Source organism: Caretta caretta, chromosome 6, assembly GCF_965140235.1.
Source record: "Caretta caretta isolate rCarCar2 chromosome 6, rCarCar1.hap1, whole genome shotgun sequence".
Taxonomy (NCBI): domain Eukaryota; kingdom Metazoa; phylum Chordata; order Testudines; family Cheloniidae; genus Caretta; species Caretta caretta.
In genome coordinates, this window is record NC_134211.1 from 93,970,367 (window position 1) to 93,992,906 (window position 22,540).

Genomic DNA, 22,540 nt, shown 5'->3' on the forward strand with positions numbered 1-22,540 from the left:
TTAGTTGACTCCAACACCATGGCTGCCTGTTCTGTCTAATATTGCTCCCCTGCCAATATGCTGAACTTCTGCGATACTCCATGAAGCGCAGCGAATCCAGGAAAACAGATAGTTTCCTATCCACCGAGACCTCATCAACCCCAACATCTTAAGTCCCTCAAGCCTTTCTGGGAACATTTGCTTAGCCTCATGCAATCAGGTAATGATCAGAAGGAGGTTTGGAAAGCAGATTGGGATAAACAAGACTTAAAATATACACACCTTGTGCTGAATCCCATGCAGAAGGTTCCTGGTTTTGAGCTTCCATGGACATCTTGGTCAACTCTGAATCGAATCCAAACCAACCATGGTAGCTGTGGACAATTCACAAATGGAAAATCAAGGACTCCCCAGCATGCGAGAGTGGCTTCCCACGACAGACCATCAAACATATCACCTACTGCCCAAATTATAAATATGAAGGAGACATCACTGCAATAAATTCTGCCACTCCTGATGTAGCCATCTGGTTTGATCAACTTCAGGAGAAATTGTAGCTGCTGCTCTACACCAGCCATATGAAAGAAGAAGAATGCTGCACCGTGCACCCCACACTCAGCTCCCTGTATCTCACAGCGTGGCTGCTGCATGGCTGAATAAGGAGGAAGAGCTGAACGGTGGCTGTTCAGCAGGTTCTACTGAACAGTAGAAAGCTTTCTGCCTTGAAGGCCTATTCGGCAAAATGGAAATGGTTTTCTGTGTGTTCATTGGCCTGCAGAATTCAACCAATGCTGGCTTCCTGCTGCACCTTTAGTCATCAGGAGTTGAATTTAGTTCATGAAAATGCATTTCGCAGTGATATCAGCATTTCATTCCCCTATTCAGAGTTGAGCAGTCTTCTCCAATCCTTTGGTATCAAGATTCTTAAAAGGACTTCTTCATTTACACCCTCTGGTCTGAGAGCTGGTTCCTCTGTGGACTTTAACATGGTACTAGTGGTATTGATGGGACCTCTGTTCGAGCCCCTATCATCTTGTCCCTTTCCGCTCTTGTGTCAGAAAACTGTGGTCCTGATAGCGATAACATCTGCAAGGAGAGTGATTAAGTTGCAGGCTCTGATGGCAGGACCTCCTTATACACAGTTCTCGAAAGACAAGGTGAATTTATGGCCACACCCAAAATTTACAGTGGTTTCTCTGTTTCATTTGAACCAGGTGGTATACTTACCTTTATTCTTTCCTAAGCTGCATTAATCTCTGGAGGAATAGTATCTCAATACATTAGAAGTCAGCTGATGTATAGTCTTCTATTTGGACAGGATTAAACTATTTTGTGCTTCACCTTGACTGTTTGCGTCATATGCAGATCGTATAAAGGGTCAAGTGGTTTCTTCACAGATGATCTTTAGATAGATAACATCCTGTATCAAGACTGCATATGAAATAGCTTTGGCTACGCCCCCTCAGCGGGTTGGAGCTCATTCAACAAGAGCACAAGCAACATCAGTAGCATTCCTCAGTGATGTTTCCATATTGAACATTTTCAGGGTTGCCACGTGGTCTTCCATACATACATTTATGAACCATTATGCTGTTACTGCATCTTCCAGGACAGATACAACCTTGGGAAGGGTGATGCTGCAATCCTTGTTTAGACAGACTCAGAGTCCCGCTTCCTGGGTGGGATACTCCCTTGTGAGTCACCTAAGTGGAGTGTTAGGGGGCTTATTCCTTCACCCACTTACTTCCCTGGTCCTTCTCGCATGAACAGAGAGCAACAATACCCGAAGTCCAAAGGTGCAAACAATTCGATGTTTATTGGGGTGAACTTCCAGCAAGCATGATTCCAGTTTCCTTCCTTAGTATCCTCCTTCCCAGCTCTGACACCACAGAGCCTTACACCTGTGTCCCTGTTCCCATTCCTACCCTTAGCCAAACATGATTCCAACTTCCTTACTCCCATTCCCTGTTCCCATTTCCCCCTTTAGCAAAACATGATTCCAATTTTCTTACCCCCATTCCCTGTTCCCATCTCCCTTACCCACATGCCCATGCCCATGCCCATGCCCACCCCCACCCACACCCACCCCCTTCCTCATTGACTACAGATTATATAGTAAAACTTGAGTTCTGCTTAGCTATACCTTAACCAATCATTTTCCTGAAATTTAACTCACCAATCCTAACATATTGTAACATGATTATGTAACCAATTATATCCCACCACCTTAATTAGTTTACACCCAGCAAAATTAATTATACAGCAGACAGGAACAATCACAGAACCAGACAGAGATTATACAGACAAACAATAGCAAAGTGGGAACTACAATGACAAGACAACACAGAAGTGAGGATTTCACATCCCAGCTATTGATAAGTGAGTTCTTGCCAGACAGGATGCTATCAAACTAAGTTTCCTTTTACATTTTCTAGGCACTTCCCTTTCTCTGGAGGTACAGGAACACAATCCTGTCCTGATAGTGCCTAACAGCCCAATAGCACCTTATTTCAATGTGACTAGTTTGGAATGTGAGGATGTGACTGTTCGCTTCCTAGCTTATGGCTGCCTCTGCTGCTTAGCCAAAGGCCTTAGCCTAAGAACAGGGCCTCAATCTGTCACAGTAAGAGAAGGCCCTTACACCGGCAGACAGTGATTTCTTTCTTTTATACCTCTAGAACTAGCCAAGCGATAAGAATACACCTAAATTCTTAAAGTACAGGCCTTTGCAGACAGGCCTGAATATCTATATTCTAACATGGAGTACATAGCTGCATCCACGCGAAGAAGAAGAAACGCTTACTTACTGTAACTGTGGTTCTTCGAGATATGATGCAGACATGTGTTCCATGACCCACCCTCTGTTCTCTCTGCATCAGAGTTTCATCTCTGGGCATTTGGTGTGAAGAAACTGAGAGTGGTTGGGGTGGCGCCACTTCATAAAGCCAAGGGAGGTGCTTTCGCCATGAGGCACAGTGCTATCCCCCTACGAGTACTACTAGGCAAATTCTCCCACTCCAGTGAGCTCTGTGCACATGCACCTAAGTGGAATACACATCTGCATCACATCTTGAAGAACTACAGTTACAGTAAGTTATTGTTTCAACTGGGAAACTATGGGAGCTCATTTAATGTTTCTGGGCAGGTCTGAGCTGGGTAATAGAACTACCTTGTCTTTCTTGGGAAGAAAGTAAAAGTTAGTACAAGTTGCAAGTGCTGCCTGGCATTCTTCTGCGCTCAGTAGTCAAGAATGCTGCTCAGCATCCATTAGCCCTTATATTATATTATACTTCCAAGAGATTAAAATTAGTCCATCTGATATGCTGCTGGCCAGGGAAAGATAAAGCCTAATTCTCCAGGAGTCTAGCCAGTACTGCATTGTAAAAATGGATAATTTCATTTATTTGTTTGCAGCAAACTCTACAATAATGGCTTCACTAGGGTCCAAGGCCACGCTTTCAACGGGACGAAGCTGGATGCTGTGTAAGTAGTACCTCTGAAACATTTTTCTGCCTAGGCACATGACCGGAGGCTAAAATTCTCAGCATGGATTCAGCCTCTCTCTCTCTCTGGCTTTGCTGGACAGCTTGGGAGATTGAGATATATAAAAGAAGATTTTAAAAACACCCCTCACCCAGGAAATTATTGTACGGGAAACTAAAAATTGTGCCTGAGAAAATGCCAAAATTGGACAAAGTGAGAGACAACACATCATCAGGAAATGGAGGGAGGAGTTGCACGTTGGAGGCTCCAGAATAAAATAACATGTGTTTCTTTCTGTAACAAATGTGTCCAAAAAATAAAAAGTCAGGATTAGGAAACAGCTGATACTGACTGGCACCCTTCCAGACCCCCTGTGCAGCTGCAAATGTTATAGGATATGTCTCCATAGGCAATACTTATATGGGCTGTTTGGAATATGCTTATGCATCCTGACACTTAGCATTCAAACAAAAGCATAAAAGGATTTGGTGGTTTACAGGGATTGGGAATGAGGTAGAAATTTTTATTATGTCTACCAGGGGCGCTACTGATCCCTAGAACAAGTGGTTAATCTCAGCTCAGTTTCCATCTCTCCTAGCACAGCATATTAGGGGAAAGGCAATGACTGGCCACTTGCTTAGGCGTGCGCACGAGGTGTGCACACCCTAACACAGTGCAGAGCTCGGTGGGGGCGGGGCTACTTGCTCCCATGCGGGAGCGTGTCTGGCTCTGTGCTGAGCCAAACACTGCTAGGAGCCTCATGGTTAGTGGGGCCGGGGGGTTGGATAAGGGGCGGGGGCAGTCAGGGGACAGGGAGCAGGGTGGGTTGGATACATAGGCAGCGAGATGGGTCGTGGTGCCCAGGCTCCATGGTTCGGCAATGTGAGGTGGGGCGCTCTCACCGGGGGGGCAGCTCCCCACTCCCTGGCGTCCCTGTGTGCTGCAGAGAGTCTCAGCAGAGGCAGGGCAGCTCCGCACGCTGCCTCTGTCCCCCCTCCCAGAGCTGACCTGGTTCCCAGCCCATTGGCCAAGGTTCCTGGCCAATGGGAGCTGTAGGGGGGGTGGTGCCTGAGCTGCCTGACCAAACCTCCCCAGCAGGGAGTGGGAGGGAGCTGCAGGCAGAGAGAGCAGCAGGAGTCTGTCACTTTCAGACACAGATGGGGGGGCATTGTGGGGGAGACAAACAGATGGAGCTGGGGGCAGGAGAAAGGAGCAGTGATGGGCACCCCAGGGCTGGCATAAAATACACACTAAAGACGGGGCTTCCTGGGGGGCGGGGTATAATAACACACCCTTCTCCTACAGGCCAGGCCCGGGCTGCAGCTGGCTCTGTCCATCACTCCCCCCCTTCCCACAGAGACCCACACAACCCTCTGCCCCCCTGGAAGATCCCCATCACCCCCTGTGCCCCCATCACCCCTCTCCAGAGAGCCCCCCCTTTGTGCCTCCAGAGACAGCTCCCCTCCCCCTGCCTCCCCTGCTCCCAAGCTCCCTACAATCTTCCCCTTTGCCTTCCCCCTCCCGCCCCCACCTCATTGGCCAGGAGGCTCCCAGACTGTTGGCCACCAAGGCCAATGGGAGGTGCACCTGAGGCAGGGGGCATGCTTGCAGATGCAGACATGCCCGGCTGTGCCTCCAAGCACAGGGAGGTGGAGCCACAGGTGAACAAACCCCGGTCATCATCATCACAGGCACAGCAATTCTCTGGATATTTAATTTCACTGAGGCAAGTAATTTAATCTGCTCTTCCTTTCCAGACAGTTTGTGGCTTTTCTTGTAAGAAAACTTACAATTTCTTTGCAAAGAAGTCCAGTTATAGTTTTTCACTTGAAAAGTATATTTTCTGGTTGTTCATAAGCTCATTTATTTTGTTAACTCAGTTTCATAGGGAATTTTAAAGGTCACTTGAATTGTAACTGTTTTTTTCCATTGGTCCAAAAACACATGGAAGATGTGTAGATTTTTATTTCTGTGGGCCAAACCATGTAGAAATGTAAATGTCAGAGATAGAAAAGCTCTGCAAGGGTATGGGTCCCTCAGGAAATTGTCCTCAAGTCATTCATTTTTCTGGGCATTCCATTCTATTGTTCCCTCTTACAGTGATAGAGATCAGTCTCTCCACCCACAGGGGAGATGCAGAAGACTGGACCAATCCTGCAGCCACTCTGCCTCTACCCTTTTTCTCTGTCTGCTCCCTCTGCCAGCCCCTTTGGTCCCCTAGGATTCCACCTACCATTATTCCCTCTGGGTCTTCTTTCTCTGGAGCTTCTCATGAAGTAAAGTTGTCGTTACAGGTTCTTATCTCTGCAATGTATTTAATTTTGATGTATTTATTAAGTGTTAATTAATGCACTATGGGAGCCCCCCTTCAGCCCTCTGTATAAATTGATCCTCTTCTTTCCATATGTTTTGCCCATAGGGTTTTCTGCAGCCCTAGGGCAGCCAGCAATAAAACCTGTGCCTTTGCAATGGGGTGAAGGAAGGGGGACCATGAGATCCCTATTTATGTGATTTGCAAGAAGTGTTATCATTACTCAGGGTACCAAATGTGTTTAAATGATATAAGTGCCTTGTAAAATCCCAAAGCAAACTCATTTTCATTTTTCATATAATAATCTCATATACAGTATACACACATTTTTCATTCTATTAGTTGATTTTATTACTATTAATAATAATAATTATTATTATTATTAACTAGGTTACTGGGTTTTTTTCAGTGTGAAAAATTGTGTGCTAAATGTTCGCCTTTAAAAAAAAAAATTCCCTGGGTACACACCCTAATGAAATGTGCTCTGCACGCCTGTGGCCACTTTGGAAGACAGAAGAGACGGGCTTATTTATCCCTGTGCCAGGACTGGCCCTTAGAAATTAGATACAGAAAAGTCTTATCAGGTTATCTAGTTCATCCCATTAAGATTTGTTTCCTACAGCATTTTTCTAGTGCTTTGTCTAGGCCATGTAATTTCTGCTGCTTCCCTGTATAGGCTTTTCTACCATCTGATCTCACAATTAGGTAGGTAGTGCCAATTGCAATTATATTTTTAGTGATGTGGGCTGGGAACTGGACAGAAGCCAGCCACTCATTTCACACAGGCCACTGCACACCCAGCCAATACCAAAAAGTTTTATTTACTCTTGAACTGGATCACATTTGGCCACTGAGCTAAAGGTAACAAGCTACATAAACCTCTACCAGTCCTTGTTGAGACATCCTTTAGTTCAGAGATTGGCAACTTTTGGCACGCGGCCCACCAGGGTAAGCCCACTGGCGGGCCGGGACGGTTTGTTTACCTGCTGCATCCGCAGGTTTGGCCGATCACAGCTCCCACTGGCCGCAGTTCACTGTCCCAGGCCAATGGGGGCTGCAGGAAGCGCCGCGGGCCAAGGGATGTAAGGTAAGCAGCAGGGATACGGACCCTGGACTTCAGGAAAGCAGACTTCGACTCCCTCAGGGAACGGATGGATAGGATCCCCTGGGGGACTAACATGAAGGGGAAAGGAGTCCAGGAGAGCTGGCTGTATTTCAAGGAATCCCTGTTGAGGTTACAGGAACAAACCATCCCGATGTGTCGAAAGAATAGTAAATACGGCAGGCGACCAGCTTGGCTTAACGGTGAAATCCTAGCGGAACTTAAACATAAAAAAGAAGCTTACAAGAAGTGGAAGGTTGGACGTATAACCAGGGAAGAGTATAAAAATATTGCTCGGGCATGTATTTTTAATGAAATCAGGAGGGCCAAATCGCACCTGGAGCTGCAGCTAGCAAGAGATGTCAAAAGTAACAAGAAATGTTTCTTCAGGTATGTTAGCAACAAGAAGAAAGCCAAGGAAAGTGTGGGCCCCTTACTGAATGAGGGAGGCAACCTAGTGACAGAGGATGTGGAAAAAGCTAATGTACTCAAAGCTTTTTTTGCCTCTGTCTTAACGAACAAGGTCAGCTCCCAGACTACTGCACTGGGCAGCACAGCATGGGGAGGAGGTGACCAGCCCGCTGTGGAGAAAGAAGAGGTTCGGGACTATTTAGAAAAGCTGGACGAGCACAAGTCCATGGGGCCGGATGCGTTGCATCCGAGAGTGCTAAAGGAGTTGGCGGATGTGATTGCAGAGCCATTGGCCATTATCTTTGAAAACTCGTGGCGATCCGGAGAAGTCCCGGACGACTAGAAAAAGGCTAATGTAGTGCCCATCTTTAAAAAAGGGAAGAAGGAGGATCCTGGGAACTACACGCCAGTCAGCCTCACCTCAGTCCCTGGAAAAATCATGGAGCAGGCCCTCAAGGAATCAATTCTGAAGCACTTAGAGGAGAGGAAAGTGATCAGGAACAGTCAGCATGGATTCACCAAGGGCAAGTCCTGCCTGACTAATCTAATTGCCTTCTATGACAAGATAACTGGCTCTGTGGATGAGGGGAAAGCGGTGGACGTGTTGTTCCTTGACTTTAGCAAAGCTTTTGACACGGTCTCCCACAGTATTCTTGCCAGCAAGTTAAAGAAGTATGGGCTGGATGAATGGATTATAAGGTGGATAGAAAGTTGGCTAGATTGTCGGGCTCAATGGGTAGTGATCAATGGCTCCATGTCTAGTTGGCAGCCAGTGTCAAGTGGAGTCCCCAGGGGTCGGTCCTGGGGCCTGTTTTGTTCAATATCTTCATAAATGATCTGGAGGATGGCATGGATGGCACCCTCAGCAAATTTGCGGATGATACTAAACTAGGAGGAGTGGTGGATATGCTGGAGGGCAGGGATAGGATACAGAGGGACCTAGACAAATTGGAGGATTGGGCCAAAAGAAATCTGATGAGGTTCAATAAGGATAAGTGCAGGGTCCTGCACTTAGGACGGAAGAACCCAATGCACCGCTACAGACTAGGGACCGAATGGCTAGGCAGCAGTTCTGCGGAAAAGGACCTAGGGGTGACAGTGGACGAGAAGCTGGATATGAGTCAGCAGTGTGCCCTTGTTGCCAAGAAGGCCAGTGGCATTTTGGGATGTATAAGTAGGGGCATAGCGAGCAGATCGAGGGACGTGATCGGCCCCCTCTATTCGACATTGGTGAGGCCTCATCTGGAGTACTGTGTCCAGTTTTGGGCCCCACACTACAAGAAGGATGTGGATAAATTGGAGAGAGTCCAGAGAAGGGCAACAAAAATGATTAGGGGTCTGGAACACATGACTTATGAGGAGAGGCTGAGGGAACTGGGATTGTTTAGTCTGCAGAAGAGAAGAATGAGGGGGGATTTGATAGCTGCTTTCAACTACCTGAGAGGTGGTTCCAGAGAGGATGGTTCTAGACTATTCTCAGTGGTAGAAGAGGACAGGACAAGGAGTAATGGTCTCAAGTTGCAGTGGGGAAGGTTTAGGTTGGATATTAGGAAAAACTTTTTCACTAGGAGGGTGGTGAAACACTGGAATGCGTTGCCTAGGGAGGTGGTAGAATCTCCTTCCTTAGAAGTTTTTAAGGTCAGGCTTGACAAAGCCCTGGCTGGGATGATTTAATTGGGGATTGGTCCCGCTCTGAGCAGGGGGTTGGACTAGATGACCTCCTGAGGTCCCTTCCAACCCTGATATTCTATGATTCTATGATTCTATGATCCAAAGTGAGGACAGTGAGGACAGTGAGGAGTCCGACGAGAATATTGAGTCACGTAATGCATATGACACAAAATTGCTTGTCTCATTCACGGGCATGCTCTCCACCATGGAAGCCGCTTTTGGGCTCGGGAAACAAGCACTGAGTGGTGGGATCACATCGTTCTGCAAGTCTGGGATGACGAGCAGTGGCTGCAGAACTTTCGGATGAGAAAAGCCACTTTCATAGGACTGTGTGCTGAACTTACCCCCACCCTGCGGTGCAAGGACATGAGATTGAGAGGTTGAAAACAGGTTGCTATTGCAATCTGGAAGCTGGCAACTCCAGACAACTACCGATCGGTCGCTAACCAGTTTGGAGTGAGAAAGTCAACAGTTGGAATTGTGTTGATGCAAGTTTGCAGGGCCATTAATCGCATCCTGCTCAGAAGAACCGTGACTCCGGGTAACGTGCATGACATTGTGGCTGGCTTTGAACAAATGGGTTTCCCTAACTGCGGAGGTGCGATAGATGGGAAGCATATTCCTATTCTGGCACCAGACCACCTAGCCTCCCGAGTATGTTAACTGAAAGGGGTATTTCTCCATGGTTCTCCAGGCGCTTGTGGATCACCGTGGGCGTTTCATTGGCATTAACGCAGGCTGGCCCGGAAAGGTGCATGACGCATGCATCTTTCGGAACACTGGCCTGTTCAGGAAGCTGCAAGCCGGAACTTTTTTCCCAGACCAGAGGATCACTGTAGGGGAAGTCGAAATGCCCATTTTGATCCTTGGAGACCCCGCTTACCCTTTAATGTCATGGCTCATGAAACCCTACACAGGGAGCCTGGACAGCAGTCAGGAATGGTTCAACTACAGGCTGAGCCAGTGCTGAATGACTGTGGAGTGTGCTTTTGGCCATTTGAAGGGCCGCTGGCGCTCTCTTTATGGGAAGCTGGACTTGGCCGAAGCCAGCATCCCTGCGGTTATATCCGCATGCTGTACCCTCCATAATATTTGTGAAGGGAAGGGTGAAAGCTTCACTCAGGCGTGGGCCTCGGAGAGTCAACATCTGGAGGCTGAATTTGCACAGCTAGAGAGCAGGGCTATTAGAGGGGCCCAGCGTGGGGCTGCAAGGATTAGGGATGCCTTAAGGGAGCAATTTGAGGCTGAAAGCCACCAGTAATGTCTGTTGCTCTGCACGGGAGTTAAGTGCAGTGGCTGTCTTTGGTACACTGAATTGTGGTGCTTGTTGCTTTCCTGGGCTAAGGTATATTTTGCTTTATGCACTAATAAAGTATGTTTTCAAAGTGAAAAACTTCATTTATTGAAAAGAAAATTCATTTATTGAAATAAAAACAAAGTAATACAACGGCAAGGGGATGGGGTCGGAGGGGACCAGTTCACTCACAGACTTGAGAATGTCCTGATTTCATACTCTGGAATCCTGTCTGGAGTGCTGTGCACTTAGTGCTGCACTTCAGGATGGCTATAAGGCATGTTGAGGGGGATTGAGTGCAGTGGATAAGGGTTGTAGTTTTCGTGGGTGGATGGTGAAGCTGGAGGTGAGCCTGGATAGAGTCCACTTGGCGCTCCATTATGCTAATCAGCTGATCCATGCTTTGCTGCCAGAGCACCGCGTTTTGTTGCCGGTGATCCTCATTCTTCTGGTGGATCCTCCTTTCACTCTCCCTCCACTTCTGTGCCTTTCGATTCTTCCACAGACTGCCGCATCACTTCCTGCAGCATGTCTTCTTTGCTTTTATGGGACCTCTTCCTGAGTGCTCTCACTCTGTCGGCCGGTGATAACACTGGCGGCTGAGATCTCAAGGTTGCACCTATACAGGCAAAATGCAACACTTAACAGAGGAAGCATTGTATACACCAGACAGAGCAATGATTCCCCCGCACTTAAGGAGGGCAATCACAGTCCAAACAAAACCATACTTTGCCTGCCCCAAAGCGAGCACACATAAGCCACAGGAGCCCCAGAAATGGTGAGTAAGCACAGGGTCCAGGGGGACTGATTGTTTCATGGGTGTACTGTCTTCTGGATTTCTGTGCCGTGGGGAGAGCCAACAGCTCCAGGGGAAATCTACACTGAACACTGTCACAACATGCTCCACAGGAGATCGTCCTGGAAGATATTTCGCTGCTGAGGGTGACCGGGGAAGCAAGGGAGGGTCTTCTACTACAAAGCGGCTTCCACCCTGGCCCATACACAGCTTGACTGTGTGCAGTAATGGTCCCCCCACCCCTCACGGCACAGTGGCATGGACACGTTAGCCTGACTGGGGCAAGAACCACGCTGGCTCTCCCAATAAACCTGAGCAGGCGCATTGCCCACGTTCTGTCTGAGACTTTTGAAGAGATCACCGATGCCGATTACCGTGGTGTGAGAGAGCACATCAATGCGCTATTCCACATCTAGGCATGCATGTATCCCAAACCCTCCTCGCCCAAAGAGCCTGCACCAAAGAACTTCCTTCCCGAAAAAAAACCCGCCTACCAGGAACCTCCTCTGTTGTTTGTCCTTCCCCAAGCACCGGACGCTGTGACTGGCTGCCTTCCTCCTGGCTCGAGAAGAGCTCCTGGCTGCATGCATCAAGGGATTCTGGGGTGTCTCCCCCCTCCTCAGCACCCTCGCTTGCGTTTTCCTCCTCCTCCTCCTCCCCCCCCCTTGCTGTGCTGGGCTCAGAAGTGTCCATGGTGGTCGTTGGAGTGGAGGTGGGGTTGCCCCCAAGTATCGCATCCAGCTCTTTGTAGAAATGGCAGGTCGCGGGGGCAGCACCAGAGCAGCCGTTTGCCTTGCAGGCTTTGTGGTAGGCATTCCGCAGCTCCTTCACTTTAACCCTGCACTGTATGGTGTCCCAGTCATGGCCCCTTTCCATCATGGCCCTTGATATGTGCCCGAAGGTATCGTAATTCCTGTGTATTTAAACTGACAACTATAGAGATAAGTGTCCATTAACAATTCCCCTAGCCTTCCAGTGTTCAGGTACAGCTATATTGTTGAATTGGGACGATGTCTATGGGTATAGAAAGAAAAATGGTGTACTAGTTGTGCACTCAATTTCTAAGCAAAGCCGTGGTAAAGTCAGAATGCTTATATCTAGGTATAGTGAGTTGTAATTATTCAACCTGACAGCCACTAGGGCCTGGATCACTGGGGCTAAATGTGTGTTTGATAATATGAGATAGAGTCCTTTGGTTTGTGTTGAGGGATAGGAAAGAAGATTGGGGTTAAGAAGTTTAAATATAATTATTACAGAACTAGAGCAGCATGTCACAATTTCTTATTTTTATGGATGCAACTTCACACCTTATGCAGTTGGCTTCAAATGCATCTGATGAAGTGGGTTCTAGCCCATGAAAGCGTATTCCCAAATAAATTTGTTAGTATCTAAGGTGCCACAAGGACTCCTCGTTGTTTTTGCTGATACAGACTAACACGGCTACCACTCTGAAACCTATCCGGTGCTGTAACTCCTTATCCTTGTGCTCTGAGGGATTGATCTAAAGCCCAATTAAGTCAATGGAAAGTGACTTTAGTGGAATTTGGATCAGGCCCTGACTTCCAGCTCTTGACATGTGACATTAATCTATTTCTGGTATTTTTCATGCATCCTGTCTGCCTATGGGTTGGAGGTTAGGGAAGGGGCAAGGGTGGGCGAAGGAAGAGATATACTCGTAGGAGAGCAATAATGAGGTGTTCTTCTTCGAATGCTTGCACATGTCCATTCCACTGTACATGTGTGTGTGCATTGTGCGCGATTGTCTAAGACCTTTTTTCCTCAACAGTACCTGTCAGGGTAGCTTGAGTGCCCTCTGCCATCATGCACTGCAGCATGTAAGTATAAGAGAGTGGAGCACAGACACACACCGACCTTCTTCAGTTCTTTCTGACCTCCCGTGAGGTTGTCGGAATGGAGTCAAATTTGTTGTGGCAAGAGCTTCCCTCACTCCTTGGTATATATACCCTCTTACTGTTAGAAATTAGTTAGCTGAAGTTAATTTAGCTGGTTTTTAGTACTTGTTTTAGTTTTAGGTCTTTTTTGATTAAATTTTATCTTTCAGTACTGGGATCGGTACTGGAACGAAGCCTCACTCACTGGGAGTTTAAGGCTTGCAGAAAGCCTGTGCCAGTCGGTGACCCGCACCTGGCTTTCTTTAAATATTTGGGAGAATCCCACATCAGCATCAGATGTCACATTTGTGAAGGATTTAAGCCCAGCTCAAAGAAAGAAAGAACAGCGAGGCTCAGGTGTTTACTTATGGAGGTAGCACTTTGCACTCTATCGGAGTCATCACATGGGGAAAGCACCCCATGTATGGAGGCGCCCCATCAGAGATATCTGCAGCTCCTCGATCCCTTTCGCCAGTGCTGAAGAAAAGGCATAGACCGTCCCAGGGTTTGGTACTCATTGAGTTTGTTGGTATAGAAGCCAGGTAGAGGCAGAGACTCTATGAGACATTTGAGAGAGAGAGGCTCTCCCTAGAGCACTTATCAGTTAAGAAGAAGAGACTGCTGCCTCTGGAACCTGTGCCAGGTCTGTCGAGACCATCCTCCAAAAGATCATTGCATCAGGGTCATCAGTTGTTGCCACACTCAGTCACCCTGGAGGAGTATGCAAGGGACCCGCTTAGCCTTTCAGTGCCAGTATCCCTGGCAGTACAGGAAGGCTTACAATTGGTACTGATTCCTGCAGCTCCTACCTCACCATGTCAGGAACCAACAATACTGTTACCTCCCAAGCTTCCACAAAAGCTGGTGCAGTCAAGAGGAAGTCTCCAATGATATCCCCAGTACTGCTGTTATCAGGTTCTGGCTACCTATCTCAAGTCCAAACTGGTTCTTCCCCTCAGTTGTCAAAGGTATCGGACTCTTCTTCTTCAGACTCAGAGGTGTGTTTGTCTTTGTCATGTCCAAGATTGGGAACATACACTTCATCAGAGACCATGGGTCATGCAGCAGTCACAGCACTGGCCTCCTGCTCAGGGCAATGGCTCGGTCAAGGTTCCAGGCCCATATTACTGGCCATTTTGGATACTGTGAGGTGTCTTTCCTCCCACAAGGATCTCTCCTCCGCTTTCTCATTTACTGTCCTCAATGGCAGGCCAGGGGCATCAGCACTGTGGACATCATTCTCCAGTACCAAGATTGGTACTGAGCATCCAGAAGTCACTCGGGCTGGTTCTCCCCCACAAGACATAGAGCAGCCACAACCTCAGAATCCTGTTGCATCTGACCAGATCAGGTGGCAAGAGATTCACCACCACCAGAGGACCACAGAGCTCATCAAGATCTATTGAGAAGGGTGGCCTCTGTTCTTGACAGTCAGACAGAGGAGGTGTGTGAAAGCTCTCACAAGCTGGTGGACATTGTGGTATCAGTGGCCCCTGCCAGAGTGGCCCTGCTGATTAACAATGCCATTTTACTCCTACTAGAATTCTGCACCACTGCACAAAGCAGAATTTACACAGAATTTATGGTCCCCACAGAATTTTATTTTTTCACGCAGAATTTGTGATTTCTGATGCTCTGTAATGGGATTGGCACCCACCTCTTGTGAGTGCCCCCCTCTGGTTGTGTGCGGTCTTTAAAGTATGGAGCCATATCCCCAGGGGTTCCTCCCTGGAGACACTATCTTCCTGCGGCACTCCCCAGGCTCAGTCCCTACTCAGGGTCCTCAGCCTGCCAGGAGCTCCTTCATTGCTTCCCCAGTCCTTGCTAGCAAACTGTCTTTGGCTCAGTCCTAGCAGCCAGCAAGGAGCCTCTCGCTCCCCCAGTCCCTGCCCCCGCTTAGCTGTCCATTGTGCTGCAGTTCCTTCAGCCAGCCAGGCTTTCTTATCCAGCTCCAAGCAGCAACTGCCCTTTCTCTGGTTCTGTAGCTCCTTTTTATAGGGCTCTCCTGGGCCCTGATTGGCTGTTTCCCCGTGTAGCCACTCTAGCCTGCTTGGAGGACCTCTCCACCACTCCTTACCTGGGATGAGTGTGTCAGGACCCTGAGGCCTCCAACAGGGGGCCTCTGGGCCTAGTTCACCCCATCGCAGGCTCCTGGTGACGTGATTATATTTTGTTATTTATCTAGCATCTCAACTGTGCTGTCCACATTCGACACACTGGGACTCCTAGTAAATTGGGACAAATTAATTCTGAAAGCAATACAGAAAATAGTGTCTGTTAGAGCGATCTTAGACTCCACAAAGGACAAGGCCTTTCTACTGCAATCCAGGTTTGAAACACTATGGGGCTTAGTGTTGTGGTTGAAAACACATCCTCTTACCACAGCATGCTGTTGTCTCGGTCTCCTGGGTCACACAACAGCTTTTACCTATGTGGTGCAACACATCAGCCATCCCTACAGCTTTTTGAGCTGCAGCCTAACTTCAGCATATTCCCCAATTGTCATCTTTTGGACAAGTTATTTCGGGTGCTGTGGCACTGACAACCAGCCAGCTCAGGTCACAACCTCAAGGAAGTGCTAAGTGTACCAATTCACTTGTTAGAGTAGAACAAAAGGGGATGTTATCCCATTATGTGTATATGGCATATGCCCAGTAATTACATTTTCTCTAAATGCATGAAAGCTAGTGAAATGCTAATGTTATTGTCTTCACCTATCTGTTTCCTGTGATTACTATCTTTGTATTTAATTAACAGTAAATCAAAGGATTGTGTTAGTATTGAGATGAGAATTTACTTGATGTTGAAACTTCCTGAAAACCTATGAATGTTACCTGTATTGTTTTCACTTATCCATCCCTATTATGTATAATGAATAGTCAGCAATTGTATTATGTATATCACTGTATGATGGGGCGGCTTCCCTGTACTGGCTCTGAGGGGGTTAAAACCAGCCTAGGGATGCTGAGTGGCAGGCAGCCAAAGGAGTGGCAGCAGGGGAAACAGCAAATTAAGGCGGTGGCTGCAAACAGTTAGGGCCCAGGTGGCCCATATAAAAGGAAGCTGCAGACCAGAGTGAGTGAATCTACTGCAGGAACCTCTGGAGAAGACTGGCTTCCTAGAGGGCTCCTGGCAGGCTGCCAGGACTTACAGGCTCGAGGCCCTGGGAAGAGGGCAAAGGACCTGGAACCAGAGGCAGGAGCAGAAGGAACTGAGGCCCAGGAATAGAGACAGTGAGCTTGAAGGAAGAGACAGCAGGAAGCTGCTGTTTGCATGGTCCTTGGGCTGGGGCCCAGAGTAGTGGGTGGACCTGCCCTCCCCCGCACTAGCCGCTGAAGGAGTGGCCTGGCTGTGGACTGCTAAGCCTCTGCGAGGAGTGGCTGCCTCTTGTTGGAGGAATCCCCCAGAAGTGGGGAAAACAGGATGGTGTCACGGCTAGAGGGCTGTGCCACGAAGCAGACGCTGAGGAAAAAGGAAACGTAATGGATCTGCAGGTGGGGACGAGGACGGGAGAGCCACCATGACCCGAGGGCACGCCTGCTGGGACTGAGCTAATTCCCGAAACACCCAAAACCACTGGGGTGCCAGTGTGGTGAGTGACCCTATGACACACTGTAACTGCATTCCTATGTGTATGCATAGGAAGCAGAATGTTAATTTCAAAGCAAGTGGTCTCTGATGCAGTGACCCAAAGTCAAATACTCAGAATGTATTCTTCATCAAAGGAAGAGCCCATGCTGTGAGTGCATGTATTTGCCTGGCTGCTTTTTGGGGAAGACCGCTATAAAAGTGTGCCTTGGGAACAATCCTTCATCTCTGGACTGATGAATTCTGACAGGGTGGAATTCTGAGCAATTGGACTGATAATCCCTACAGCTGTTTTAGGTAACCCTGGGAGACTTATGGAAAACTAGCAAATTATTACACTTAAACTTTGATTCACCTGTAATGTGTTTTACCTGTTTTAACCTTTAAATAACCCTCATTTGGGTTTCTTAACTAATAAATCTTTAATTAGTTTACTAGAGAAATTGGCTTCAGCGTTCTCTTTGGTGAGATCTGGAATATACTTTGACCAGGGGTAAGTGACTGGCCCTTTGGGACTGGAAGAACCTAATACATTGTGATTTTTGGTTTATGTGACCAATATAATTAAGTCCAGTTTGTCCAGGTATTAAGTTTGGCTGGAACACCTAAGGGGACTGCCTGTGGCTCCATGGTGAGACTAATATAGTAATCAGGAGCACACATTTATTACTGGCTTGGTGAAATCTAATTAGAGAACATACCATCACTTGGGGTGTTTGCCCTGTTTTCTGACAGTCTGACGTCAGATTGACACTCTTAGTTGTGAGCCACTCCAGACACTGTGACAGATGCCAAGAAGGGTTTTGTCGCCTCTGGATTGGGAGGGTGGATCATCTGAAAGTTTATGTGAGGGTTACCTTTATTCCCCTGCTATCAACCCTTCCTCTAGCCACAGATGCATCATGCCTGGTTTGAGGAGCTCATATGGGGTCACTACAGACTCAAGGTCTCTGGTCTTTTCAAGATCTAAATACATATATAAATGTAAGGGAGTTGAGATCTATTCAACTAGCCTGCTCAGCTTTCCTTCCGCATATAGTATCTGTTAATTCTAGTGGACAATGCTGTGATTATGTTTTATATAAACAGGCAGGGAGGGGTGTGCTCAAATCAGCTGTGCCAAGAGGCAATTTGCCTCTGGGAATTTTGTATAACTAATTTGATTAATCTCAGAGCTGCTTGCCTGCCTGGGAAACAAAACATGTTGGTGGATCAGCTGAGCAGATCCTTTTCCAATCACCGTGAGTGGTCATTACATCCAGATATGGCCAGATCCATCTTCCAGCTCTGGGGGACTCCCCAAGCGGATCTGTTTGCAACAAAGACCAACAGAAAATGGCATCAGTTTTGCTCCTTATGAGGTTTTAGCTCAGGATCACTGAAAGATGTTTTCCTGCTTTCCTGGAGGAACTCCCTCCTATACACCTTCCCTCCAATTCCATTGTTACCCAGGGTCTTGTTCAAAGTCAAACAAGACCATGCTTACTTTATCCTTATAGCACCAGCATGGCCTCAACACTGGTACTCAAGCCTACTGACCTTGTCAATCAAACTCCGCTATCTCTTCTGTTGGATCCAGGACCACAGTTGCCTGGTCCCTCCTAGCTTGTAAGCCCTCCACCTGACAGTGTGGAAGGCTCACTCCTTTAGAAAGAACTTGCTCTAAGGACGTTCATGAATTGTTTCTGGATAATAGAAAGTCCTCAATTAGGGGCACTTACCTGGCTACGTGGAAGCATTTTTCCATTTGTCCTATTAAAAGGGTGTATCTCCAGAACTGGCTCTCTTGAATCTTGTACCGGACTATCTTCTCTACCTCAAACGTCAGAGTTTAGCTGTTAGCTCTTTAAGACTATATCTGGCACACATTTTGACCTTCTGCCCTTTGCTGGATGATAATTGCTTTTCTCCAACCCAATCATCATCAGATTCCTAAAGGGCTTGATCAGATTGTACCCACATATGCAAGATCCTGTCCCTCCTTGGGATCTGAACTTTGTCCTAGCAAAGATGATGGGACCTTTTTTCTTCACTGGGAGTCAGTGTCAACATCGAAAAGTTGATCTTCATCTCCATGCAATCATTGGACTTCATTGGGGAAACTCTAAACTCTATCATGGAATGGGCATACCTGCCCAAAGACAGATTTCAGGCAATAAATGACATCATAGCATGCATCATGAAAAGCCCTTATGTACCAGCCAAGACTTGTCTGTCCCTACTCACTGTTAGGATATAGATATTCAGGCCTATCTGTAAAGGCCTGTACTCTAAGAATTTAGGTGTATTCTTATCACTTGGCTAGTTATAGAGGTATAAAAGAGAGAATCAAAATCACTGTCTGCTGGTGTAAGAGCCTTCTCTTACTGTGACAGTCTGAGGCCCTGTGTTTAGGCTAAGATCTTTGGCTAAGCAGCAGAGGCAGCCATAAGCTGGGAAGCGAACGGTCACATCCTCACATTCCAAACTAGTCACATTGAAAGAAGGTGCTATTGGGCTGTTAGGAATCCAATCCTGTCCTGATAATGCCGATCGCCTCCAGAGAAAGGGAAGTGCCTAGAAGATGTGAAAGGAAACTTAGTTTGATAGCATCCTGTCTGGCAAGAATTCACTTAACAATAGCTGGGATGTGAAATCCTCACTTCTGTATTGTTTTGTCATTATAGTTCCCACTCTGCTATTGTTTGTCTGTATAATCTCTGTCTGGTTCTGTGATTGTTCCTGTCTGCTGTATAATTAATTTTGCTGGGTGTAAACTAATTAAGGTAGTGGAATATAATTGGTTAAATAATCATGTTACAATATGTTAGGATTGGTGAGTTAAATTTCAGTAAAATGATTGGTTAAGGTATAGCTAAGCAGAACTCAAGTTTTACTATATAGTCTGCAATCAATCAAATGGGGGTGGGGAAATTGGAATCATGTTTTGCTAAGGGCAGGAATGGGAACAGGGACACAGGTGTAAGGCTCTGTGGTGGTAAAGCTGAGAAGGGGGACACTAAGGAAGGAAATTGGAATCAGGCCTGCTGGAAGTTCACCCCAATAAACATCGAATTGTTTGCACCTTTGGACTTCGGGTATTAGAATCATAGAATATAAGGGTTGGAAGGGACCCCAGAAGGTCATCTAGTCCAACCCCCTGCTCGAAGCAGGACCAATTCCCAGTTAAATCATCCCAGCCAGGACTTTGTCAAGCCTGACCTTAAAAACCTCTAAGGAAGGAGATTCTACCACCTCCCTAGGTAACGCATTCCAGTGTTTCACCACCCTCTTAGTGAAAAAGTTTTTCCTAATATCCAATCTAAACCTCCCCCACTGCAACTTGAGACCATTACTCCTCGTTCTGTCATCTGTTACCATTGAGAACAGTCTAGAGCCATCCTCTTTGGAACCCCCTTTCAGGTAGCTGAAAGCAGCTATCAAATCCCCCCTCATTCTTCTCTTCTGCAGGCTAAACAATCCCAGCTCCCTCAGCCTCTCCTCATAACTCATGTGTTCCAGACCCCTAATCATTTTTGTTGCCCTTTGCTGGACTCTCTCCAATTTATCCACATCCTTCTTGTAGTGTGGGGCCCAAAACTGGACACAGTACTCCAGATGAGGCCTCACCAATGTCGAATAGAGGGGAACGATCACGTCCCTCGATCTGCTCGCTATGCCCCTACTTATACATCCCAAAATGCCATTGGCCTTCTTGGCAACAAGGGCACACTGCTGACTCATATCCAGCTTCTCATCCACTGTCACCCCTAGGTCCTTTTCCGCAGAACTGCTGCCTAGCCATTCGGTCCCTAGTCTGTAGCTGTGCATTGGGTTCTTCCGTCCTAAGTGCAGGACCCTGCACTTATCCTTATTGAACCTCATCAGATTTCTTTTGGCCCAATCCTCCAATTTGTCTAGGTCCTTCTGTATCCTATCCCTCCCCTCCAGCGTATCTACCACTCCTCCCAGTTTAGTATCATCCGCAAATTTGCTGAGAGTGCAATCCACACCATCCTCCAGATCATTTATGAAGATATTGAACAAAACCGGCCCCAGGACCGACCCTTGGGGCACTCCACTTGATACCGGCTGCCAACTAGACATGGAGCCATTGATAACTACCCGTTGAGCCCGACAATCTAGCCAGCTTTCTACCCACCTTATAGTGCATTCTTCCAGCCCATACTTCCTTAACTTGCTGACAAGAATACTGTGGGAGACCGTGTCAAAAGCTTTGCTAAAGTCAAGAAACAATACATCCACTGCTTTCCCTTCATCCACAGAACCAGTATTCTCATCATAAAAGGCGATTACATTAGTCGGGCATGACCTTCCCTTGGTGAATCCATGCTGGCTGTTCCTGATCACTTTCCTCTTGTTGCTCTCTGTTCATGCGAGAAGGACCAGGGAAGTAAGTGGGTGAAGGTATAAGCCCCCTAACACTCACCACATAGCCTCATGCACTTACGTGCACTTCATGAGAATTCACCTTCCTTGCCTTCAAACATGACTATAGTCCATGTGCTCACTAAGCTGCCACTCCATGAATCTCATGCTGACAGTCCTGGCCAAAAAGAAAAGGAGTACTTGTGGCACCTTAGAGACTAACCAATTTATTTGAGCATGAGCTTTCGTGAGCTACAGCTCACTTCATCGGATGCATACCGTGGAAACTGCAGCAGACGTTATATACACACAGAGGTCATGAAACAATACCTCCTCCCACCCCACTGTCCTGCTGGTAATAGCTTATCTAAAGTGATCATCAAGTTGGGCCATTTCCAGCACAAATCCATGATCACTTTAGATAAGCTATTACCAGCAGGACAGTGGGGTGGGAGGAGGTATTGTTTCATGATCTGTGTGTATATAACGTCTGCTGCAGTTTCCATGGTATGCATCCGATGAAGTGAGCTGTAGCTCACGAAAGCTCATGCTCAAATAAATTGGTTAGTCTCTAAGGTGCCACAAGTACTCCTTTTCTTTTTGCAAATACAGACTAACACGGCTGTTACTCTGAAACCAGTCCTGGCCAAGGTACTGTTCTCCCTCCTATGGTGGACAAACCCACATCACAAACACATGGGAGTCCTCCTTCTTCCCTCTTCTCCTGACAAAACTATCATCATCATCTATGCTTCCCTGCTAGGCTGGGGAGCCCAAATGGACAACTGGTCATTCTATCTACAGGACCAAGCACTCTGGGGCAGCAATCCTGACAGGGGGTGCTGGACACTAATGTGATATAAATAATAACGATACTTGTCCACTGAAATGAGGACTGAAAACACCAACTCATTTCAGATAAGTTGCCAGACATATTTCAGTGAATAATTGATGTTCAGTCATTACCTGGACTGAATGTCACTGGCCTAGATTTGAACGCTAGAGGTAAAATTATCCTATTTCCAATATCAATCTCCTGAGCGAGAAAATCCCCTGAAAGCCATTAATAATTGAAAACATTACTGAGAACAAAGATACAGACAATACCACTATTTTCAGAATGTTAACATCTGTTTTCTGTACGTAAAAGAATAAATGGACACAAATCAGATGTCAAGAATTATAACATTCACAAACCAGTCGGAGAACACTTCAATCTCTCTGGTCACGCAATCACAGACATGAAGGTCGCTATCTTAAAACAAAAAAACTTCAAATCCAGACTCCAGCGAGAAACTGCTGAATTGGAATTCATTTGCAAATTGGATACTATTAATTTAGGCTTAAATAGAGACTGGGAGTGGCTAAGTCATTATGCAAGGTAGCCTGTTTCCTCTTGTTTTTTCCTACCCCCCCCCCCAGATGTTCTGGTTTAACTTGGATTTAAACTTGGAGAGTGGTCAGTTTAGATGAGCTACTACCAGCAGGAGAGTGAGTTTGTGTGTGTATGGGGGTGGGGGGGGATGTGAGAAAACCTGGATTTGTGCAGGAAATAGCCCGACTTGATTATGTAAAGAGTTGTCACTTTGGATGGGCTAGCACCAGCAGGAGAGTGAATTTGTGTGGGGGGGTGGAGGGTGAGAAA

At 46.9% G+C, this 22,540-nt stretch overlaps 1 protein-coding gene across 1 annotated transcript in view; it reads left to right on the forward strand.

Moving 5' to 3' along the window:
* The window catches only part of TSHR (thyroid stimulating hormone receptor), a 238,141-nt gene that overhangs the window by 178,985 nt on the left and 36,616 nt on the right, over positions 1 to 22,540 (forward strand). Inside the window, exon 7 of the mRNA XM_048855087.2 lies at positions 3,394 to 3,462. Coding sequence (XP_048711044.1) covers positions 3,394 to 3,462 — 69 coding nt within the window. The remainder of the gene's footprint in view (positions 1 to 3,393; positions 3,463 to 22,540) is intronic.